Below are 22,230 nucleotides of genomic sequence, written 5' to 3'. Positions count from 1 at the left end.
CTGCCCATGAATGCAACTTGCAATCTGGAGCTGGTAGCTTTGAGGGATTGGAATCAATAGCCCTGTGAAGCATTGATGTAATCAGGGTTATTCAGTAACCCCTTTCCTACTGATCTGCCTTTGACACTGAGATGTTGCTCTTGCATTGCTATTTCTGGTGCAGTATTATTTTAGACACAATTTTCCCGGTTACTCTGAACTGAAGGTAAGTCTTTCCCTGCGAAACAGAAAACAGAAAAATATTGTTTTCTCTCAAACGTATATGCAGACTTCTGCTGGCACTGTGTTGAGGATGTGCGTAGGGAGAGGTGATCGGTGTCAGAGAAGCTGAAGCAGCAGCTGTCCCCAGGACAGATGCATTTATAGTGGGACATGTCTGTTGTGCTGGTACAGCACAGCATGGCTTGTAAGACTTACACATGGGTGATACTCAGAGTATTACACAGTGATATTTCTCTCCCACCAGATTGCCAGTGTAGAAGCTGACCGATGAGGAGTGACAACCCTTGGTGTGGCAGTTGGGAAGGCTGACATCCCAGCTGTCCGCTCCATTCAAGGCCGATATTTTCCCCCAGGAAGTTTGGCAGTGCAGAGCATTTGCCTTGGTTCAGTATAAAGTCTGGCACCTGAACTTACAGCCCTCATCACACACCACATAAGCTGAGCTTCCAGCCATGCACTTGTTGTATCTCTAGTGGCGAACAGCTCGTAAGATCTTCTATTTATCCTGCGGTTCATGCCGATGAGGTCAGGTCTGGGGTGTATTCAGGTCAGGCTGTAGGGCACAATCAGATCCTCTGCTTTAAAACTGCACAGTTGCACATCACATTTCAAAGAGTTCCTAATTGCTTCAGCTTTTTGGAAGCACCTAAATCCCCTAAGAGCCTGTAGTTCTAAACAAATTACCTTTACAAATTAACATAAGAAGAGCAAAAGTCTATTAAATGCCATATACTTTAACTTCAGTGCTACTGTGATAAAAAAAATAAGTCTCTGAAATGAATCATCGAAAGAAAGACACATCAATTGCAGGAAACTTTAATAAGCTGTTCTGTGTATTAAAATGATTATCAAAGCCAATATTATATGGTGAAATCAATCATTCTTAATCCTTGCATCTCTGAAAACTTGCTGTGACTTTGAGGCCAAAACCACATCTGCTGCTTTCTCTGATTAGTGCGCAGAAAGTGCAGCCACAGGTTTACGCAGTGGCTTGGCTGTAAACACTGTCCTCTTGTTCCCGGTTAGTCCCTTCCAGTAGCACAGAAGCTGGACAAACAGCCAGTCCCTGCTCACCAGCAGCCTCTGGTCTAGACGTGTAAGCAGCCAGACACCGACCAAGGTTGGCGAGAGTGCAGCTGGCCCCATGAGGACAGCTTTTTGGTCAACAAGAGCGGGGCTGGCACTGCAGGCAGATGTCAGGAAGCACCTGGGAAGGCGGCTGTTGGGAAGGACTGTCCAGCAGCAGCCCCTGCCCTGGGCACTCGGCTGCCACCAGAAGCAGCTGCTGGCTGAGCGGGACAGGGGAGCTGGCGCCTTTGCTGGAGGAGAGAGGAGGAGGCTTCCCTCCCTGTTTTTGTACTATTTCTATGTAGAATCTTCCTTCTCTGGTGAAGGCTCCCAGTGGAGCAGTCAGTCCCCAGCCCCACAGGACCTGTGGCCACACAGAGGATCAACATGAGTCTTGAGCCGAGTGGCTGTGCAGGGGATGAAATCAAGTGAGGTGGCCATGGGACATCACATGCACGCTTTATTCCGTATGCAAGCTGAAACCCCAATTGACACAATGCAATATAGCAGCTTTTCATTGGAGAAGCTGCTGTGAAAGTTGTTTAGCCATTGTCATTAGAAAGCCTTACTTCTAAAGGTTGTAGTTGTGCGTTGAATGTTCCACCAGGCCATGCCTTGGCAGGTAGCTCCTCAGCACAAGAGGGACCTTTCTTCTTGGGTTCACTCTTCCTTCTTCCGCAGACTCCAGGTATTGTTCCACATTCCATGTAAACACCTTGTTCCTTTTGGATGCAGCCCTTGTCTGAAGGTCCCTGCTGATCTCCATCGCTCCCCTGTTGCTTTCCTCTCTTCTAGAGCACTCAGGGCCACAGTGGAGCCTGATGTCCCTGCTGAGACCCCCTCACTGCTGCCCTCCCTGCACAGTGCATAGACCAGGCCATTGGCAGGGTCACCCTAAGTGACAAGTTACCCTTGGGTCCCTCTTGGCTGCTGACAGTTGGATTAGAGCATTTCTGCTCCTCCACCTTCCCCTGACCTCTGTTTGCTCTCTTGTTCTCACCCATCCTTGCCCACTGCTGGGACTTTCTGCCTGTTCCTCTGATGGTGTTTTTTGCCTCCTTATATGCCTCTCTTATTATTTATTATTATTACTATTGTTGTTGTTGTTTTGCCAATGTGCACAGACTCTGCTGTCCCACGGGGATGGTTTGATTCCCCAGGACCTTGCTGCAGCATCGCTGTGCAGCATCTCTCCCAGCCAGGGCACCCTGTGGGGAGCAAAGCGAGCTGGGAGCCCCACATTGAGGGGCTGTCTGGAGGGACTGAGCTCTCCTTGCAGAGAGACACTCTTTCTCCTGAGCGTCTTCACTTTCTTCCCCCGCTCTGTTCCCACACACAGTGGGGCAGGCAGAGTCCCCTTGCACAGGAGCTGTGGTGGTTCCTCCCAGCCCATGCTGAGGACGGGCACTGGGGCTGCTCCATGCACACTCCTTCCCAGCAGGAGGAAATCCCTTCTCAGCTGCAGGGACTCAAGGCTGCTCTTGAATGTCAGGCTCTGGCCAGGAGGTGTGGGTGGCATTTCTATCTCCTTGGCATGGCCATGCAGCCTGATGGGGGGTTGCTGCGAGCAGAACATCCCCTATTTCACTGTGTCCTTGCACTGCTGTTGTTTTGGGAAGCAGGCTGGGGTCTGTAGTAGGAGGGAGAAGCCCTCTGTTTCTCCAAGCAATGGCCCCATATTGATGGGGAAAATCACCATAGAGGACGATGATGGTCCGCATCTTCCATGGTGACTTTCTCTGTCCATGCAAGGCAGAGATTTTTTGCGTTGGTACCCACCAAAGCAGTTATTTTAGAAGCCAGAGACTCCTGCTGTCTCTCTGGCAAAGGGGAAGGCAGGCACCAAACCTGTTCTCTGTCTTCTCACTGTTGAAAGTGGCCATGCATAATTTATTCTACCCAGATGCTGTTGTGGTACAACTTTAATGCACGCTGATTTGGTTACCAGAAGAGCTGGCAGGGACCAGGACAGTCTGTTAGGAGCAGCTCCCTGAGCCCCTAAGGTTAGAAAAGGGCAGGTCTGTGCTGTCCCCGTCCCTCCCTCCTGCTCGCAATGTTTGCCATGTGGTCTGCAGCTCACAGCCTTGCCTGATGGGATAATCTGTGGCTAAACCCTGTGAGTACCAGATGGAGTTCAAGCCTGTTCATTCCCTGTGTTAATAATCCAGAATGTCATTAATTTTTCTCTCTTATGTATTGTGGCAGTTTTTAGTTGTTCGGCTGTGTCATTTTTTTTTGGTCTTTTTTTTTAAATGTGGTCAGATGGTGATGTGAACATGCTTTTCTGAGATCCCTATGGAGTATGCTTGGTGCATATTTGATCATCCTCAGCTTGCAAGACAGCTCTCAGAGTCCAAGATTTGAAAGCAGAATCACTGTCTGAGCCAGCACAATGAACATGAGAAAAGTTATTTTTCAGATGGAAAGGCTGCAGCCCTCAGCTCTGCTTTGCAAATGTGAAACCCCATAAAAGCCATTCTTTCCAGATGCTCACTGCTGAAATCCCGCTGCTATAAGCACCTGCTCAAAATTAAGCAAATGCTTTGCTTAAGCTTGAATTTAAGCATGTGCTCATGTGCTTTGCTGACTTGGGGTCCATCACTGAACCAGACCTGCAAAGCTAAGGGGAGGAAGCAGCAGTGAGTCAGTACTGGTAGATGGGAAGGAAAGAGGCAGCTCCCTCACCAGTTTAAAGGGATGAGGTGTGGGGTAGCACAGGGGGAAAAGATCAGATTTTTACTCTTCTTCTGAGGTGAGGATGATGGGCTGAAGCTTGCTGTGGCAGCTGTGGAAGTCTGGGTCACCAAAGGGTTTTGTTTGTGTGCAGTCATGTTACTGTCTAACCACCCAAGTCTTGGCAGCTCTCTCCATCCCTCCTGGCCTGCTTGCACATACACCTGGCACCTCCCAGCGCTGAGAAGTGACTGCAATAACCCAGTGCAGTGTCAAGGCTTCTTGCTGTGTGGAGCTGAGCACAAGGTAGAACCTGACGGAGGATCTCAGGATATCACCACGCAGGATGCACCCACAGCATGCACACAGATGGTCAGGGGCAAGTTCCCAGTATTTCCAGCAAATTCTGGATTTCAGTGTTAAGGAAATATGCCTTCTTGCTATGCTTTGAAACCATGTTTATGCTTGGTTTGCTTTTATCGGCAGTAGCTGGTTTCTTGTGTTTGTTTTTGCTGCTGGGTTTTGAATTCTGAGGAAGAGTTTTGCAGACTCTGGCAGTGTCTGTGCTTCAGCCAGAGAAACGCATATCCATTGCCGAGCCCCATGCATGTCGGGGACAGCCGGGGCACCCAGTGAGCACTGCCTGGTCCTTGTGTAGCCCTGGTGATGGAACCACCATGCAGCAACCTGAAACTTCATTAGAAAAATCATATTTTCTAATTGAGGGCTCATGATTTCGGTGCTGCTGGCTGAACTTGCTCCCAGGAGCAGATGCATTTGCAGAGCTGCTCTGCAGAGATATCCCAGGGCCTTCCCATTCTACTCCACAGCTGCCCACAGTGGGAAGTCTCACTTGCACTGAGGACTTGAGTTTTGAGTCAAACTGCCCCAAAAGCGGGGCCAGAGGCCGTGCTTAGCCCTAACTCTGTGAGCTCAGCCACCACCCCTTTGTTTACAAATATATAAAGGTTTAGTGTCAGGAGGATGGAGCCAGGCTCTTCTCAGTGACAACCAGTGGTGGGACAAAGAGTAATGGGTTCAAACTGGAACATAAGAGGTTCCACTTAAATTTGAGAAAAACTTCTCAGTGAGGGTAACAGACACTGGAACAGGCTGTCTGGGGAGGTTGTGGAGTCTCCTTCTCTGCAGACATTCCAACCCGCCTGGACACCTTCCTGTGTAACCTCATCTGGGTGTTCCTGCTCCATGGGGGTATTGCACTGGGTGAGCTTTCCAGGTCCCTTCCAACCCCTGACATTCTGGGATTCTGACCCACCTGCAGGGACAGAGCTGGGAAAGCGGCGGCACCAGACTTGTCCCTGCTGCCTGGTGATGCTTGGGCCAGATGGGTATGAGTCCCTCGGCCGTGTGCTGCCAGTGACGGGCAGCCTTGGTGGTCGGAGGTGAAGCCAGAGCTGAGCAGGTGGCTGGCTCTGTGCAGCCCAGACCTGCTCCTCTCCCCTCGCTGTGCCAGAGCGGGGCACTGGGGCGTTATGCCCGAGGAAGCTGTCACTGAGCACAGGCTCCCCTGTGCCATGTGGCCTCCAGAGAAGCAGGGTCCCTTTCGTCAGCAGAGCCAACGAGCCTCCTGCTGGGCAGCAGCAGCTGCAGCACCGCTCTCGTGGCTTTGATCTCCAGCCTAGAGTGGAAAAAGGAGTTTGCAGACAAGTTCAGAGGTGCAACAAATCTGGCTGCTCCATGAGCGGCCAAGCTCAGTTTTGTCCACTGAGATATAGAAAGTGGGAAGAAATCAATCCCTTGTCACCATGAATTTGAAGTGTTGGAGATTAAGTATTTGTGTTAGACAAGTCCTAAAAAATACTTGATAAAACAGGGCGCTCTATGCCAGGTCTTTGCTCAGCAGGGGCTGTCTCCATTGCTGTCTGCAGGAGGGATGTTATAGCCATGCAGGAGTGGAGGCCCCCAGAGCAAGGGGTCTGCTCCCTCAGTTGGGCAGATGACTTACCCAGCCTGGGCAGGAGGAGCAGCTGCAAAATTAGGCTCCCCTTTCCCTAGAATCAGTTCTTTGCCTTGGCCCACTGCTGCCTTGGCATCAAACATCCCTGGTAAAAAAGCAAGGTGGTGATCACCAGGAGAGGCTGTGGGCCAGGGTGAGTCAGACCTGCCTCTCAGCCAGGGCTCTTCTCTTTGCAGGTTCCGTGGAGAGTTTGTCTCACACAACCTCGTCCCCGCAGCCCTCGCCGGCCGCCTCCACCCACGCCTCCCGCATCGCCGATCCCTCCTTCTCGGTTGACCACGCTGCTGCTGACGCGTTCACTGCAGAGGAGACCCACAGCGAGTCGGAGTCAGTCTTCCTCCCCGACTACCTCTTCCTCTCCAACTGCGAGTCGGGCAAGCTCAGCCACAACAGGTAGGTCTGGGGTCTGCCAGGTGCATCAGGCTACCTGCCCAGTGATGCCCTGGGAAACTGGGGCAAACTGGTCCTCCAGCCCTGCTGCTCAGAGTAGGCTTCTGAGCACAACAGGGGACCATTAGCCTAACCCAGTTTACGGGGGGCTTTTCATAGCACAGATTAGCAGTCGAGTGTCATATGTTGGTCCTGGCCCTTTCCAGGGTGGATGGCTGGGCACCTCATGTGTGGCCTCCCTCAAGATGCCCTTTCTGCCTGCTGCTGCCCAGGGTGCTCCCAGAGTGCCCTGTCCCCCAGCACAGCTCAGGGTAGACCTTCCACAGCCATAGGGAAGGGACAGATTTTGTCCCAAACAATGGGCTTCTTGTTTTGGTTTGTTTTTTTTGCTGTGCACTTGCTCAGTTTCAACCAGGAGAAGAGGAAAGTGTAGGTCCTGACCTCTGTCTCTGTGCAGGTGTGACAGCTGGTCAAATTCAGACAGATCTCTGGAGCAAACCTCATCGGATGATGTTTTCGTGGACTCCTTGCAGTCTCAGCCCTCCTTGTACCTTGTACAGCCATCCAGTGCTGGCACTGTGCACCAGGATGGGGCCCCGCTGGCAAATCACAGCGCTGTGTCCAGGAGCATAGACATTAACGGGCCATCTAGTGACCTTTCCTCCTCGTCTCCACTGCTGGGGACACCACTGACACCAACCTTTCAGATTGACAAGAGCCAAAATGCGCTGCCCTACGGTGTGACCCAGCTGGACGTCCTGTCCAACACGCCCCCACCGCGGCCGCCCAAGCCAACCCACTTCTCGGACAGGAGAGGAGACGAGGTGGGCAGCGGGGCCCTCCAGAATGGGCACGCAGGGTTGTGCCGCGCTCAGGTCGCTCTGGTGCCCAGGAGGATCTCCTTGTCCAGCTTAGACAACGTGAGGAACTGGAAAGGTGAGTGCATTTCCAAGAGCCAGCAATGCAGGACCAGTGCAAGGGATGGAGCTGTCCCTGAGCACGGAGTGGGTGCCCAACTCCAGTTGTACCTCCCTATCCAGCCCACTGGGAAATCATACACCACCCAAAGCAACCTAAAATGCTTGTTTCAAATTAGTTGGTGAGCAGGATTCAGACATGTCCCTCACATTCAGCTCCTGCTCTGTGAAAACCCATTAGTGTGCACACACAGGCAGCAATTCTGTGATCTCTTCAGGGTGCCTCAATGGCATGTTAGTTTTCCATACCCTCTCCCTCTCCAAAAGAGAAAGCAGTATAAAAACAAAAATGAAAAGCCAGCCGCTGCATCAGGCAAAGCCAAACTCTCTAGGTCAAAATGTGGGCTCGCCCATGGGAAATGCCTTTGTAGCTGTGCTGCTTCCCAACACCCAGTCCTTTCCATAACAGCAGAGTGTCATTTTGCAGCTTAGAGTAAAGAACAGGAAGCCACGGAGACACTGGGGCTGGGATGTAATCCTGGTTGAACCAAGGACTCTGTGTGTCCTTGAGCAAATCCTGCTCTGTCCTTGCACTTCAGTCAGAGTAGGCTGGAAACCCGCTGCAGAGAGGCTCTGCTGCAAAGCAAGTTCTGCTCTGAGCTGAGGTGTCTTTTCCACTTGTGCTTGAAACACCGTAATTGCAAACAAAAATAACTGTCAAAACTCCAGAACATCAAGGTGTCAAAAAACAGCATATGCAGTATGGCACAGGTTTGTTTTGTGGTGCCACAGAACAGAGGGAGGCAGCTGGAATACCTGGCTGGAAATCATCACATATTATATTTTGCAGTGATGTGTCATTTTTGATGAGGAAGAAAGTGTAGGTTTTTAAGAACAAGCATCCTTTAGACTCTTGTAGTGTGAATGACCAACTGATGTTTTGGGCCACCAGATCTTCCACTTAAAGCTAAAGTAAGGAGACCTCCATCCAGCCTGTTCATCAGTGTACAAACAATTATTGAAAGGCTTCTAGAGAAGCACCCGTCAGTGGAATTGGTATTTTTAATTATCAGTTATTTGGTTGCTCTCTGAAAGGTGCTGCTCTTGCTTCTATACATGTGTTGCTCTAATGCTGTCAGCGTGCTTGAGACAGTTAATGTTCCTCCATCCCAATTTATGCCAAAATGTTTTTAAGAGGATTAAGTGGCCAAATGTCATGTTCTGCTACCATGCTGCAAGGTTATCTCTGCCTGACAGGGGGCAGCAATGAATTAATAAGTGCTGCTATTTTTTTCTTACCTTAAGTGCAGCTGAAACTATTTGAAAGGTTAAACTCTGAATTAAAATGTGTTTAACAAGAAAAGCTGGAAAAAAGGGAGAAAGAAGCTGTTCCTGACCAGCTCCCAGAATGAGCCCACTTGAGTTATTTGCTTCATTTTTTTGCCCTTGGCAGCATGTAAAAGCTGCACAGATGTAATTAACCCAGTGCACAGACAGTGTGTGCTGCTTGCAGTGCCCTGAAGGGAAGGAGCTGCGCACGTGTAAGGCACCTGTGTCCTGGCATCTACTGGAGTGTTGTGCATGAATGCCTTTTTGCCAAAATAATAAATAAATGTAGCTGTCCCAGGACAGTGAACGTGTCTCTCTGAATATATATCCGCACTAACATTATTGCTCTGTTCTTGTTTAGCATTTTTGCCTTTTATGCTGATACTGCCACAAAGAGCTCCAGTTGCAGTGGAGTATTGGCGTCTCCACTGAAAGCAGGGGCTGGATTAACATGGTTGCAGGGTGTTAAAGCATTCCCACAGAAAAGCCATTTTCTGCACAGAAAGTAATTTTCCAGAGAAGGATGGTAGTCATAAGCAGCTTCAGCTGCTGGTCTCCTGTGCACTGAATGCCAGATTTCAGGTTTTTTTCTACCTTTTGCTTCAAAAATAAAATAGACCACAACAAATGCCAGCCTGCACAAGGGGACACTGTGACTGGTGAGCTGTTCCCTGGCTCTTTGTTCCCCATCAGCCTGAGCCACTTGCACCACATCAGCATTTCTGGGTGACAAAGAGGAATATTTCTCTCCTACCATTAAGTTTCCCCCTGTACCCTCTGTACAGTAACATGTGCTTCCCTGGCACCTTACACGTGAGGTTACCACATAATTTTCCAAACATTAATGGATTAATATTCCCTATAGTCCCATTTCATATAATTTCTCCAACTTGACAGATGGGAAAACAGAGTGGGACTACAGCAGGAACTTGGTTTCATCATACTTAAAATAGATGTAATCACTCTTGAAATGCTACTGATTTGATTCTGGTCTTAAGTGTCATTGGATTTCCTCATTGAGGATAAATACTAGGAGCTATGGAATCTTTATAAAGCTCTAATTATTTTAGGACCATATGCTTTACTCCAGAATTATCTCTGTATCGTTGGGCTGCCTTATCACATTTTTAATCACTTTTCTTTTCCTTGCAGCAGACATTGAAGGCAGTTCCTTAAGAAGTCGGGATAAGAGGCTCAGCTTAAATTTGGTAAGTACTCTGCTTGAACAAATTTAAAACACTGGCACATGACAAACTTCAGAACGCGAATCATTTCACTTCCTGGTATTCAATCATTCCTCTCCTGTGTTCAGCAGAAGAATGAAAATAAAATGGAATAAGCACTTGGTTTTGGGCAACTTCTGTGCTGCTTCTTCACAGCCACAAAAAGACTTTGAGAGAGGAGGGAGTGGGAGGCCACAATGCTGAGCACCTTGTTTTTAAAGCAGGTGAAACCAGGTCTGTTGTGAAAAAGGATACCAGTAGACTCAAGAATTAAACTGTTGACCAGCAGCACCTGAGAAAACTCCTTATCTCTTGAAAAAAGGGTCTAAAGAAGCCTATCATTTCATCATCCTGAGGGGTATCTTCTCTTTAGGACACAGGAAAGTCTCTGCTCTCAAAGCACTTGTGATTCAGGGCTCTGCCAGTGCAAAGCTTCCTGGCTCAGCCTTTGACAGACATGGTTATATGTGGCACCATCACATGTCACGCAGCCGGGCTTCTGCCTGCTGCTGAACACTCTGTTCTGTGTGGGAGATCCTTTGCTGCTTGTATGTAAGTTCAGGTGGTGGGCAACTTATATGATTTCTAGTGTTTATTCTCAGCTATCAGAAGTCACGTGTATGTCTGTGTATCTGTTCTCTCATCTTCCACGTTGGCAAAAATCTAGTTCATAAGACGCCCTCCGTTCAGATGGTTTTTTGTATGAAGGAGCTTCCTTTGTTTTATAGGTCAGAATTACTGCTGGGTGAGTTAAGTGCAGTCTCACTGAATTTGGAGCAGTTAACCTACTTAAGTCATCAATAAGTTTGTTCCCCGTTTCCAGCAGTGACGCGCGAAGCTCAGAAGAGGACTTTGCCAAAGCTGCAGCCTGCATCTGAACTTATAGATTTGTCTCGTGTCTTTCCAGGTTGTGCCTCTTGGAGAGGGTCACGTCAGGACCCTCCTGGCCTGACGCCGGGCACAGATCTGTTGCTAGCTCACCCACCTCCTGGCTTGCAGGGGGTTGGCTATTCATTTATTGACCCGTTTATCTTTTCCTCCGTTGCTCCTGAAGCCCTGTCGATTCTCCCCGCTCTACTCGACTGCTTCGGACAGCATGGAGGACAGCTACGTGCCCATGCGCCCCAGCACCTCTCCGTCTGCGCCCGGCTCCGACTGTTCATCTGACGGCTACATCCCCATGAGCCCCGGCTCAGCCACCTTTACGTTCCCTGTTGTCAGCACTGAAAAACTCACCAGCCCGTTACCTGAGCTTCCCTCAGACCTGGAGCCCCCGCCGGTGAACCGAGACCTCAAGCCTCGTCGGAAACGTAAGCCCGGGCCTAAAATGCATTTGGCGGCCAGGGGGTCTTGATAGTGGGACATGGGTGACCTCCTTTGATAGTGTCATTGCACATTTTAAAGTGCTTCCCACTCTAGCAAAGGGGTTGAATTGCTGTACAAGTGGCATATAAGCCTGTAGCATGGGGTGCATCTGCAGGGTCTGTTGTGAGCAGAGGAAGAGTGTCCATGCCTACTTTTGCAATCAGAGATTGGGTGGCTGCGTGTGGTGCATGGGTTCAGATCCACTGGCTGCAAATCGCCAAATAGATGTAGCCTGGAGAGTTGGGCGGGGAATAACCTAATGAAATTTAACAAAGGAAAGTGTAGAGTCCTGCATCTGGGCAGGAACAACCCCAGGTTCCAGTATAGGTTGGGAAATTACATATTAGAGAGCAGTGTAGGGGAAAGGGACCCTGGGGGTCCTGGTGGACAACAGGATGACCATGAGCCAGCACTGTGCCCTTGTGGCCAGGAAGGCCAATGGCATCCTGGGCTGTATTAGAAGGGGGGTGGTCAGTAGATCAGAGAGGTCCTCCTGCCCCTCTACTCCGCCCTGGTGAGACCACATCTGGAATATTGTGTCCAGTTCTGGGCCCCTCAGTTCAAGAAGGACAGGGAACTGCTGGAGAGGGTCCAGCATAGAGCAACAAAGATGATTAAGGGAGTGGAGCACCTCCCTTATGAAGAAAGGCTGAGGGAGCTGGGTCTCTTTAGTTTGGAGAAGAGGAGACTAAGGGGGGAGCTCATTAGTGTTTATAAATATATGAAGGGTGAGTGCCATGAGGATGGAGCCAGGCTCTTCTTGGTGGCAAACAATGATAGGACAAGGGGTAATGGGATCAAGCTGGAACACAAGAGGTTCCGCTTAAATTTGAGAAAAAACTTCTTCTCAGTAAGGGTGACAGAGCCTGGAACAGGCTGCCCGGGGAGGTTTTGGAGTCTCCTTCTCTGGAGACACTCAAAACACGCCTGGACATGTTCCTGTGTGACCTCACCCAGGCGTTCCTGCTCCAGCAGGGGGATTGGACTAGATGATCTTTTGAGGTCCCTTCCAATCCCAAACATACTGTGATACTTGGACAGCAGACTAAATCCTGCAGCTCTGAAGCATGCGTGCTGCTGTCTCACCAGCTCCCTGACCTTCCAGGAACAGGACATCCAGACACTCAAAATACTCAAACTTGATGTGTGGGCTGTTGGTTAAACCTCTGTTGGGCAGGTGCAGCTGTCTTGGTTTAATTAGGAATTTCCTGTGGATGCTTTTACTGATGGTAATTTTCCACTACTGCTTTTCATGGCACCTCCAAAATCTGGGTTGCGCTTCCAGAGGATATACTGGGGACAAAATTCAGCTTTACAGTGGAGAAATTGCCTAAGCCTAGCCTACGTTAAAGCTCTTTGGGCTGCAGAGCCACAGGCTGCTCAGAAATTGGTTCAGGAAATGCTACTGTGAAGTGGGTAAAGAAATTTAGACCATTGCCAGGAAGCAAAGCAAGCTCAGGTCCTTTCTTAAAGGGTTTTGAGAATGAGGTGGAAAAGGTACATGGACTGGAAAGAGGGAATGATCTTGATCTCCACGTGTAGGTCTTTTTTGTTTAGAAGAGAGCTCAAAACCTGGCTTGACCTGTAGGCTGAACTGGGCTCTCCTCTTGAAGGCAGCGTACACAGAGCAGATTTGAGGCAAGCACACGGATCCTGGGGGGCATTTGCTCTCCTTATGCCCATTGTATTTGTTCTGTTATTTTAGGATAAGTTAAGGACTTTGCTTTCCAGTGCTGACTGAAGTGGTCATTTGTTACTGATTTCTGTCTTGGTTTTATCATCATGTTCTGTGAAATACTCTGTTAATTTATTGCTGTTAATATAAAACTGCATTTTTTTTAAGCAGTCTGTACTTTTCATTACCTCTGCTATTGGAAATGTAGTTCCTTTTGTGTCTACTTGCAGCACGGCCACCTCCTCTGGACTTGAGGAACCTCTCCACCATCCGGGAGCATGCCGCCGTGACCAGGATGTGGACTGTGCCTTAGTAAGTCAACAAGAAACCTGCTGTTCCAATCTTCTAAGCATTGACATTGTGGAATGGAGTTAAAAATAACTTATCACGTCCCACAAGAAACAGTTTCCTGGCAAAGCCCACAAACAAAAATTCCCCAGGGCTCCTTCCAGCACCCCCGGGCTTTTGTTGTCTCTAAAAACCAGGGCTCCCTTTTCACAACAGGCAACTCCAGTGCGCTCAGCATCATGCAGTGATGCTCACTCAGTCTGTTTTGAAGGTTCCTTTTGAAAAGTCTGAATTTGGTCTGCGTTCTGGTGTGGCTTCTGCAATGGCTAAAAGCTTTGCGTGCCTGAATTTCTTTTTTCAAAGTGATAGAGCCATTTTTGTTTCTGAAAATTAATATTGCAAAGGAGAACCAGGGAAGATAAAGATCTGCCTGACTTGTAGCCTGGGTGTAGAGTTCTGCACTGCCACGCAGAAATTCAGACTTGATCTCTTGGTGTGACCTTTTGTCACAGGAAATTAATTGTGGGGTAAAACACGCTTTTGGTCCCAAATTCCAGGTGGTGTGAACAGATGATACTTTTGGGCTCCAGGGGCAGTGAAAGGCTCGTCTTCAAGGAACTCATGAGCTGGGGAGGACTGCAGCCTGCTGGCTGGGGGATCTCAGTGCTCAGAGGGGGAGCCTGACAGGAGGGTCAGCTGTGCTGAAGGTTGCTTGCAAAAGCCAGGAGTTCCCACCAACCTCCTTTGCGTACCCGGGACACTCCAAAAAAATGTGTTTTTTCACTAGCATGAGTGCCAGACAGGGTGTTTCCACTCCCCCACCTCAGGTACTCATGTGGAGGGCAAGAGGATGAGGAGATGGGCAGTTTCTGAGTTGCAGACCCCTCTGAGCCTTACAGTCCAAAGGCGGTGCAGCCCTGCAGTGCTGCCTGCCCTGCCAGAGCCCTGGGGTCGCTAGTGCTGACACACTGCAGAGGCCTGGCGGGTAGCAAGCTCAGAGGCAGTTTGCATGGTTTACGTTAACAAAACTAAAAAGGAAGTATGCCCAGAACTAACAAAGCAAAAGGAGTTATACTGTTCATGCTGCACGAAGCGGCCACCTGATTTCCTAATAACTAACCCCATTGTGCTGGCTTGCAATAATTTATTCCCGATATACCTCTGACAGATATGACAGATATTTCCTTGTACAAGGGCTGAGTCGCAGGCATCCCCATAGCGCAAATGGCATGTGTTTACACTGTGTTCAAAGCCAAACAAGTTCCTCTGCATGCACCTCCAGCAGCTGATTAATTCACATTCATCTCCAAAATGTGAATACCCGCACAACTAAGTGACTGCCCCATCAGCACGTATCACCTGATGAATGATATCTGTCTCTGTGCCCCTTGTTGAAGAATTACTCCAATGGTTTATGCTTTCTGTCATACCAGAGATGGCAAACTTTGACAAATCCCAGAAAAAAATGAATAAAAAACACTCATAGCAGTATAGCACATGCTTTCTAGAACTAAGGAGTGGTTTTGAATATCCTTTCCGTGAAAGCTGCAGCACTAGTGTGAGTTTATAAACCATATGGACTGTGTCAGGCTTTGGCTTCATTTCAGAGCATCTGTAAGATGCTTCCTTAACCTCTCCTGTGTTTTTCTTCATAGCAATCGAATGAGCTTTATCTCACCAGAAAGAGACGGTATTAATTCAGCAAGAATATTTGCCAATTCAGTTTCCGGAGAAGAGGAAGAAAGTTACATTCATATGGTAATCTTCATTTTCACACAGCCATCCTTTGCTTTATTCTGCTCTGTCACACTGATGGAGAATGCAGAAGTTTGTTTTCGAAGAAAAAATGTTGAGGAGGTTTGTCCTTTGCCTTCTGTTTTTTAAAAAACATGATGAAATGGTTTTAAAGCGAAGACACTGGGACCAATTTACGGAGAGATAAGGGAAGCCCTTCTTCTGTTCTGCAGAACTCAGCTGTTCGCCCACGAATGTTGCTGAGCAGTTCCAAGAGATCACAGGGATCAGCCATATTTACATGAGAACTCTTTAAGGCAAAGGAAAATGAAATCTTTTCACCTTTTAAAAGTGTGCCTTGCAAAATCTCGTAGGAAATGACAGAAAGCTGTTAGTGCACTTCCTAAAGAAACACACCAAATACTGTGCAGAAACAGAACTCCCATTAAAGTCTCATTGCTTCTGCTTTGGCTGGTGGCACTAACCCCACTTCCCATCCTATGAAAGCAGAACATCTGGCTTTGTGGCTTCTTTTTCTTCATTTACTCTGTACCTATATCTTGCAAAAGATAAGAATCTCAGTTTCCTTTAAATTTGAGGTGGGAATGGATCTCAAATCCCTTTATCTGAGCCAGTGTCTACAGATTTGGCTCCATAGCAAAAGCCCGACGGCAGTGGCTGTAGAAACGTGTTGCAAAACTGACCACAATCTCCATAGCCGTAGTTTCAAATTTTAACCCATACCTCTGCTAGATCAAAGTCTGCTCAGGAGGGCAGTTCCAGTTGTAACTACTCCCCATTTGATTTTTCTTGTCAAACGAAACCTTCCATACAGTTGTGTGCTGACCTTCCTCACTCATGTTCTGCCAGTCAAGTCTCCCACTTCACAGTTGTAGCCCCGTTCCCTTTTGGGATCATGTTTTAAGAGCATTAAAAGTTTCTCTTCTTTCCCAACAGGAACACAGACAGGCAACATCTCCATACAGTGGTGCTTTTCCATGGACAAGGAAATCTAACCTTGATTACTTAGCACTGGATTTTAATTCCGCTTCCCCATCCCCTGTACAGAAGGTACGAGTAATTTGAAAGACCCCACAGCCTTCTCTCTTTTTGTCTGCTGGGAGGAAAACAAGATGGAGACACAGACTCTGCTAGGTGCCCTAAGTATCATGATGAAGCCAGTCATGTTTCCAGCTGACTGCATTTGTGGCAGATTCAAGATTAATATAATAAAAGCACTATTAGGGTGATGACAAGGTGTCCTCAGAGTGACTCACAGGGGTGCCATTAACAGGAGCTCAGCAGAGGGCACGAGATTGGGCTGGGATGTGCAGCCGTGAAGGCTCGTGGGCAAGCCTGTAGGCGCTTGCAGGATCTCTGCATGCTCTTTCGTTTTCATCCAGCCTCCACAAACCCCTTCCTGCTAGTTTTTCCCCCAAATCTCTTTGCAGTAACAAGTTTGCAGCCCATGATAAATTCATGGGGTGAAACTGTACTGTCTCTTGTAACATGGAAAAATGTGCATCTTTATTCTTGCATCACCAAAAGCATTTCGGTTTCCTGAACAATGCTGAGTAAATACATTCTTTGTCCAAAGAGCTTATAACCTGCTGAGGCAGTGGGTAGGTACCATTGCAAAGCAACAAACTGTTGTTGGTTTGGGCCATTTTATGTCCTGTGTATCATTTTCCCTGTTGGCTAATACTCCTGGATGCAAAAGACTCAAGACTCCTAAGCTCTCTTAAATTTAAATCTTCGCTTTAGTTAAAATGCAGTTCGGTTATCCCTGCAGCAGGATCAGTCGGATGAGAAGAGAACAATTCTCTGCATGGAAATAGCCAGAACAGCACGTTTCCCTTGCTCACTGTGCTGGGCTGAGTGACAGGGTGACAGATGGATAATTATAGCTCATGCAGGCTGTAAAGCAATGCATTTGTCAGCTGATGTCACTGTGAGCTTCAAGGTGAAGGGAAGCAATCAAGGAACCGGGGAGAGGGAAAACAGAAAATCAAGCCAAGTTTCACTAGCATCCCTTGTCAACCCTAAAATTGTTTACATTGTTTTTTTCCTCTTTCTTTCACAGAAGCCTTTTCTCTCAGAAGAGCAGAGAGTGGACTATGTCCAGGTAGATGAACAGAAGACTCAAGCTTTACAGAACACTAAGCAGGAATGGACAGATGAGAGACAATCAAAAGTCTAAAGGAAGAAGATTTGGGATCTGGAGGATTATTTTTTTTGCACTGGAACCACAATGTTAATGAAGCAGCTATCACAGTAGAGTTCAAAGGCAGAGAGAGCTGTAAGACATTTATGGTCTGTAGAGGAATGGTGATTTTAATGGAAACCTTTGATTTCAGCTGGAAATAGTATGTTGAGTGAGTGGTTCACTGATGATTGAAGTAATGCATTACCCCTTTTACTGCCCTTTCCAGTAAGCTACAAGGTACCATTTTCTGGCATGATTCTGCAACAAGTCATACACTTAATGTTAACAAATCCACTACATGTTGCATTAATCTAGTTAGTCCTGCCTTTTCCCTCTGTTGCATAATTCCTAGTTTCTAAAGCTATTTTCTGATATTCCTACAAATACTACAGATGCTCAGAGCGCATTTATGGCAGCGGGCGTCTGACAGGTATTGGTGACTAATCAACTAAGGGCTAAAATACTGAAACAATAAAAAGAACTTTTTTAATATATAGTGCTTAAGCAAAGCGAATTTTGGAAAATATTTTTCCCCCGGGTTTAAAAGGCCTGACTCTGAGCTGATGCTGTCGGAAACTCAAACCAGGACTCCGCACCGATGGGACTGGAACACAGGGTCTTTGACCCTCTGGACGACAGTCATCGTATTAAGCTGCTTCTGTCCATTGTGGCTCGTGCTTGTCGCCTTTCTGTCTGACTCCTACTGACGTTTTCTCCCCTGTTTCGAGGATTGTCTTCAGCACAGCACAGCACAGCTGCTCCTCTAGCAGGAGGCTGCAGGCACACAGCTCTTGGCTGGCCAAAAAATAGAAATGGAATCTGTGAGCCTGTTTCTACAAGTCTTGGGAGAACTGGCAAAGGATCAAGAATGTTTTCATCTGAACTGCAGAAGAAATGCCATTGGAATTTCTGGTAGCAGTCGTCAAACCGATTGTTTCACTAGACCCAGCCCCAAAAGAAAGAGAATTAGGAAGTGCAGCTTGCTCTGAGAGAGGCCAGCAGGCCTGCCAAAGTAAAACAATGTGCTTACGCGGCGTGAGGACCTCTGGGTTCAGGAAGCTTATCTACCTTGGGACTTGCTACAGGCACTATCTCAGGATCACATATGTGTATAGTTTATAACATTTAACTTTAAAAGCTTGGCTGCAATCTTGATTTTAAGGTGGCACACAACCACTGGAACCGTGGAAGTATGCAGTACTGCGGGGTGACCCACACTGGATTTGGTCTTGCAGGCTTTGCTCAGGCAGGTAAGTCCCACTCAGCCATAGGAGGTCTGGTCCTGTCAGCACAGACAGACAGCCAGGACCCTTGCAAAAATTTCCTCTTTGAAAGCACCGAGTCTCTGGCCTCCCTTCACGTGCCTGTTGCTATCGCGTTGTATTACTGTAATCTGACATCATGAAAATGCTGATTTACCAAACAGAGGTTGTAGAAATGTCATTGCAGAAACTACTGACATTTCAAGGCTTCTATTTGCTGTGCCCCATGTACCCATTCTGCTTCAGCCATATGGGCGCTCTGGGAGGCTGAGCAGCACCATGACTGGCTGGGAGAGGCAGGGTAGCTGAACAGAAACACCGTTTTTCTCCTACCTCAAGAGAGCTGAAGTGCTTGCAAGTCTCGCTGCTTCTGTAGAGCGAATACAAAGCTGGGGATCCGTGGTGACCGGTCTCTGGATAGCTACCCTGTGAGAACAATGAGCTTCACCACCGCCTTTATTGACTCTGGAGCAAACCAGGCACCCAGGCCTGCAGCCAAAAAGTGTCCTGGACTGGAGTTGCTTGGAAAAACGGGGTTCATACTGCAGATAGCTGACCTGCTGTGTCCTCCTACTCTGCTCCTCCATCCTCTGCCCAAAGCTCTAAAATGGAAATTAATGTTCATAAAAGTTTTTTAAAAGAATTAGGACTTTTCCGTATAAATCTTGTCTGTCCAGTGTGAAACTGAGTTTGATAAAACCCAGTTATTTTGTCCTAAAATCAGTTTAGGATAGCTCTGAGCAACCGTGCCCCAACCGTGCCCCGGGTGTGGTGTTGCTGGAGGGGAAGTGGGTTTGGGGAGAGGTGGCGCAGAGCTGTGCCTGCACAGAGCTGTTGCAGGGAACAGCCACCGTTACAGACGCATTTGCATTTCTGCTCAAAAGAATTGCCTTTCTTTCAAGGTGTGCAAATGATACATGTCACTGAAAACTCTTAGTGTGTGCTGCAGTACTGAAGGAGTTAAAAGGCCAGCGAAGACGTGGATTGCAGTAGGGGGCAAAACATCCACAAAGGGCAGGTAAAATTATGCTTTGCTACTGCAGATACCAAATTGCAGAGTGACAGCCTGCGATGTGGATTGCAGTAGCATACAAATCAGCTCATGTTTGACTGGAGTGTTTATTTTCATGCTGTCAGAAAATCTTCTGAAGTGGAAAAACACCAGGTTATTGAAGACAACTGACTTGCTCGTTATTCTAGTTTATTGTGAAAATATTTAAACTTTGACAAACCTGGCTAATGGGTCATTCGGAAGTTTAAATAAGAAAGAGTTCATTTTTTTTTTTTTTTTCCCTAAAGGACATAAATGTATAGTTCAAAGGGGACTGCCCTTAGATCAGAATTGCCTCCTTCAGCTTCTACATGTCCCCTATTGATCCTCACTGCTCTCTTGATCAAGTGCTGCTCGCTGGTTTCTAGCTTTCAGTTTTTAACTAAAAGCTAAGTTTGGGGCTTTATTCAGCTTTTTAATTTGAGTTGGGTTTTTACTTGCTGTTCCAGGGTCTGTTCTGCATTCTTAAGTTTTAAAAGCTGAGCAGTCCTCCCGCAAGGCTTTTACTTTTTTGTTTTAGTCAAATTCCACAATGTTCCACAGAGTGTAAAGAGGAGGAGGGTGGTGGGAGGATGGCGAAGGCCCAGTCTGCTGTGGCCACCAGTCGTTAAGGATCTTGGTGTGAAAGGAGCCACAGCAGCCCCAGCTTCAGCACATGACCGACGTGCCTATGGGAGACCCTTTTTACAGAGCAAAAAGGAGTCTGTTTAATCAAATCTGTTCTTAAATACTGATCCCTTTACCAAGAAGCAAAGAAAACCTGTGAAAGCACTTGAAAAATGACCCAGATTTTGATAGCATCATGTCTGAAAATGTAGCCCAAGCAAGAGCCCTTTGTTGGTGCTGGCTCTAGGGTCAGCCAAGCACACTCCTGGTGGCGTCTTCTTTTTGCTGTGGGTCTGTTATGTTGTTATTTGTATGTATTTCTTTAGAAATTGTCATGAGAGCTGATGCAGAGGGAGGCTCTGCACCTGAATGAGTATGGGGTGGCCAGTGGTCCCGTAGGAAGCTCTTGTCTCCCAGAGGAGCTGGTGTTTCCCAGCTTAGGACTTGTCATGCCTTCTCCAGCACCACGGGGGTTTCTCCTTTGAAATGCAGAGGAGTGCTAAACGAGCAGAATAGGTTTTGTTTAATTGGAAATGTCACTCTGTGGAGCTGCCAGATGAAGCTTGGTTGCAGGATGGTGTGGAAAACACACATGCTGAATAGTTTCAGTCCGTGGTTATTGGGGTGATCAGCAGGGTTCCCCCACTGCTGGCACAGCTGGTGAGGAAGCTGGGGTGTCAGCACCTGCGTACAGGAGGGAGGAGATCAGAGGTGCCAGGGATCTCTTTTACTGACATTATCTGCGGCCGCTTAATACAAAAGTAGCCTGTGTCAAACACCTGCTTGAAATCATCCTAAAAACCATAAAGACATCAATCTGATCTGAACATCTTTCCTGGAGCGAGCAGGATTTCAGTACTTACCGGGACTTACATGCATTCCTGAAGTCTTTACTCCATTCAGGTTCAATATGGCCTTATTCTGCAGTTTTTCAGTTGTCACACATTGGAGTGAGGTGCAGCAGGATCCAAGACTTGTTTGGGTTTTGAACTAAGCTGTATTTTCCATTTATAATTCCTTTGTTGCAGGAGGCAGCATTAAATTCCTTACTGGCAGACAGGAACACTTTACCTGAGAAATGTCAACAGCCGTGTAACTGGAGCCAGGTGTTTCCAGCCAGCTCATTTTTGCCAGCGATAGCACCTGCTCTCTACGGTGTCACTAACTACATCGTAGGTGTAAATTTTGGATTTGCATTCACTCAAAGGGATTCAGTGGTTTGGTAATTCAAAGACCATCAGATGCTGTGATGAGAGAGAAGCACAGGGCAATGCCTTTCCTTTGTTCTCCCATTCCGTAAAACTTGCTCAGGTTAAAAAAAAGCCACCAAAATAGCAGACTTTTGCCATGTCAAAGCCAGAATATTTTTTGTTCAAATAAAAATGGACTTTTGTCTTGTGCAAATGAAGCATTATATGTTTTTTTTGTATTTGTAAATCTGTGGGGAAGCATTAAACAGTCATCTCTGTTACAAAGGAGTAAGTCATTGATAGAGGGAAGGGGCTCACCTTCCTGATGTTTCATTGTAATGTTTGTTGTATATATTTGCACATTAAACTGTGTATCTTTTTTCTAATAAATTAATATAAACTGCAGCTGTGATCTTTATTCTGTCAAGTGAAGGTGCTCATGGAGAAAACTCTCACATTTTCCATTTGATGTTTTTTCCCCTTTTTAAACTTCTTAGTAAGCTGTGACTTGTTCATAGAATTTATTTAGATGCAAATTCAAACAAATTTGCAAACAAATTTCGTACACCTGTGCATGAGGAAGCTGCATTGCAGGTGACTTGAGAAACTTGTGGCGTTGACTCGTGTCTGCGTTGTGGCGGGGCCGGGTGAGTTGCAGCCCCGGCTCCTGCTGCCGCCACAGCCGAGGGGCTGCAAGGGGCCGCGCTCACTGACCGGAGACAGACACCACAAGCACATATTTGTTCAGCGTATGGTCAGGGCTCGGATACAAACACTAGTTGTTATTTAACCTGATCCTTTAACTGCTCTGTGCTGAGGAGTGTAGTTGCTGTTAATGTAATTTCCACGTGCAGTGAGCTGGGGACGTGGGATCCTTTCACTGTGCGTATCATGGGATTTTGAAGATGAAACAAGGCAGTTGGTGGGAGCAGAGCTGAGCAAGCCTGGCTGCTGACAAGCAAGGTAGTTTGGGAAATAGTTTATTTATTTATTGCTTCAGGCAAGTGTCGCTTTTGGATCTGTGTGCTTTGTAATCCTGGCTGGATACCTGCT

The 22,230-nt window shown here is 47.4% G+C and overlaps 1 protein-coding gene across 6 annotated transcripts in view; it reads left to right on the top strand.

Annotated features, from left to right (window-relative positions):
- The window catches only part of GAB3 (GRB2 associated binding protein 3), a 69,730-nt gene extending 48,150 nt beyond the window's left edge, over positions 1-21,580 (top strand). For 3 of the 6 annotated variants that reach the window (XM_005509116.3, XM_065077936.1, XM_065077935.1), the window contains 8 exons: positions 6,118-6,334; positions 6,789-7,267; positions 9,730-9,785; positions 10,855-11,110; positions 13,071-13,152; positions 14,784-14,886; positions 15,820-15,933; positions 16,946-21,580. In XM_005509116.3, coding sequence (XP_005509173.2) covers positions 6,118-6,334; positions 6,789-7,267; positions 9,730-9,785; positions 10,855-11,110; positions 13,071-13,152; positions 14,784-14,886; positions 15,820-15,933; positions 16,946-17,062 — 1,424 coding nt within the window. In that variant the 3' untranslated portion in view covers positions 17,063-21,580. The remainder of the gene's footprint in view (positions 1-6,117; positions 6,335-6,788; positions 7,268-9,729; positions 9,786-10,854; positions 11,111-13,070; positions 13,153-14,783; positions 14,887-15,819; positions 15,934-16,945) is intronic. The other 3 variants (XR_010475719.1, XR_002421986.2, XM_021296753.2) reach the window with 3 other exon arrangements.
- Positions 21,581-22,230: the final 650 nt, after the last annotated feature.

Source organism: Columba livia, chromosome 12 (genome assembly GCF_036013475.1).
Source record: "Columba livia isolate bColLiv1 breed racing homer chromosome 12, bColLiv1.pat.W.v2, whole genome shotgun sequence".
Classification (NCBI taxonomy): domain Eukaryota; kingdom Metazoa; phylum Chordata; class Aves; order Columbiformes; family Columbidae; genus Columba; species Columba livia.
Note: the sequence above shows the minus strand (reverse complement) of the source record. Positions and strands in the feature narration are given on the sequence as shown.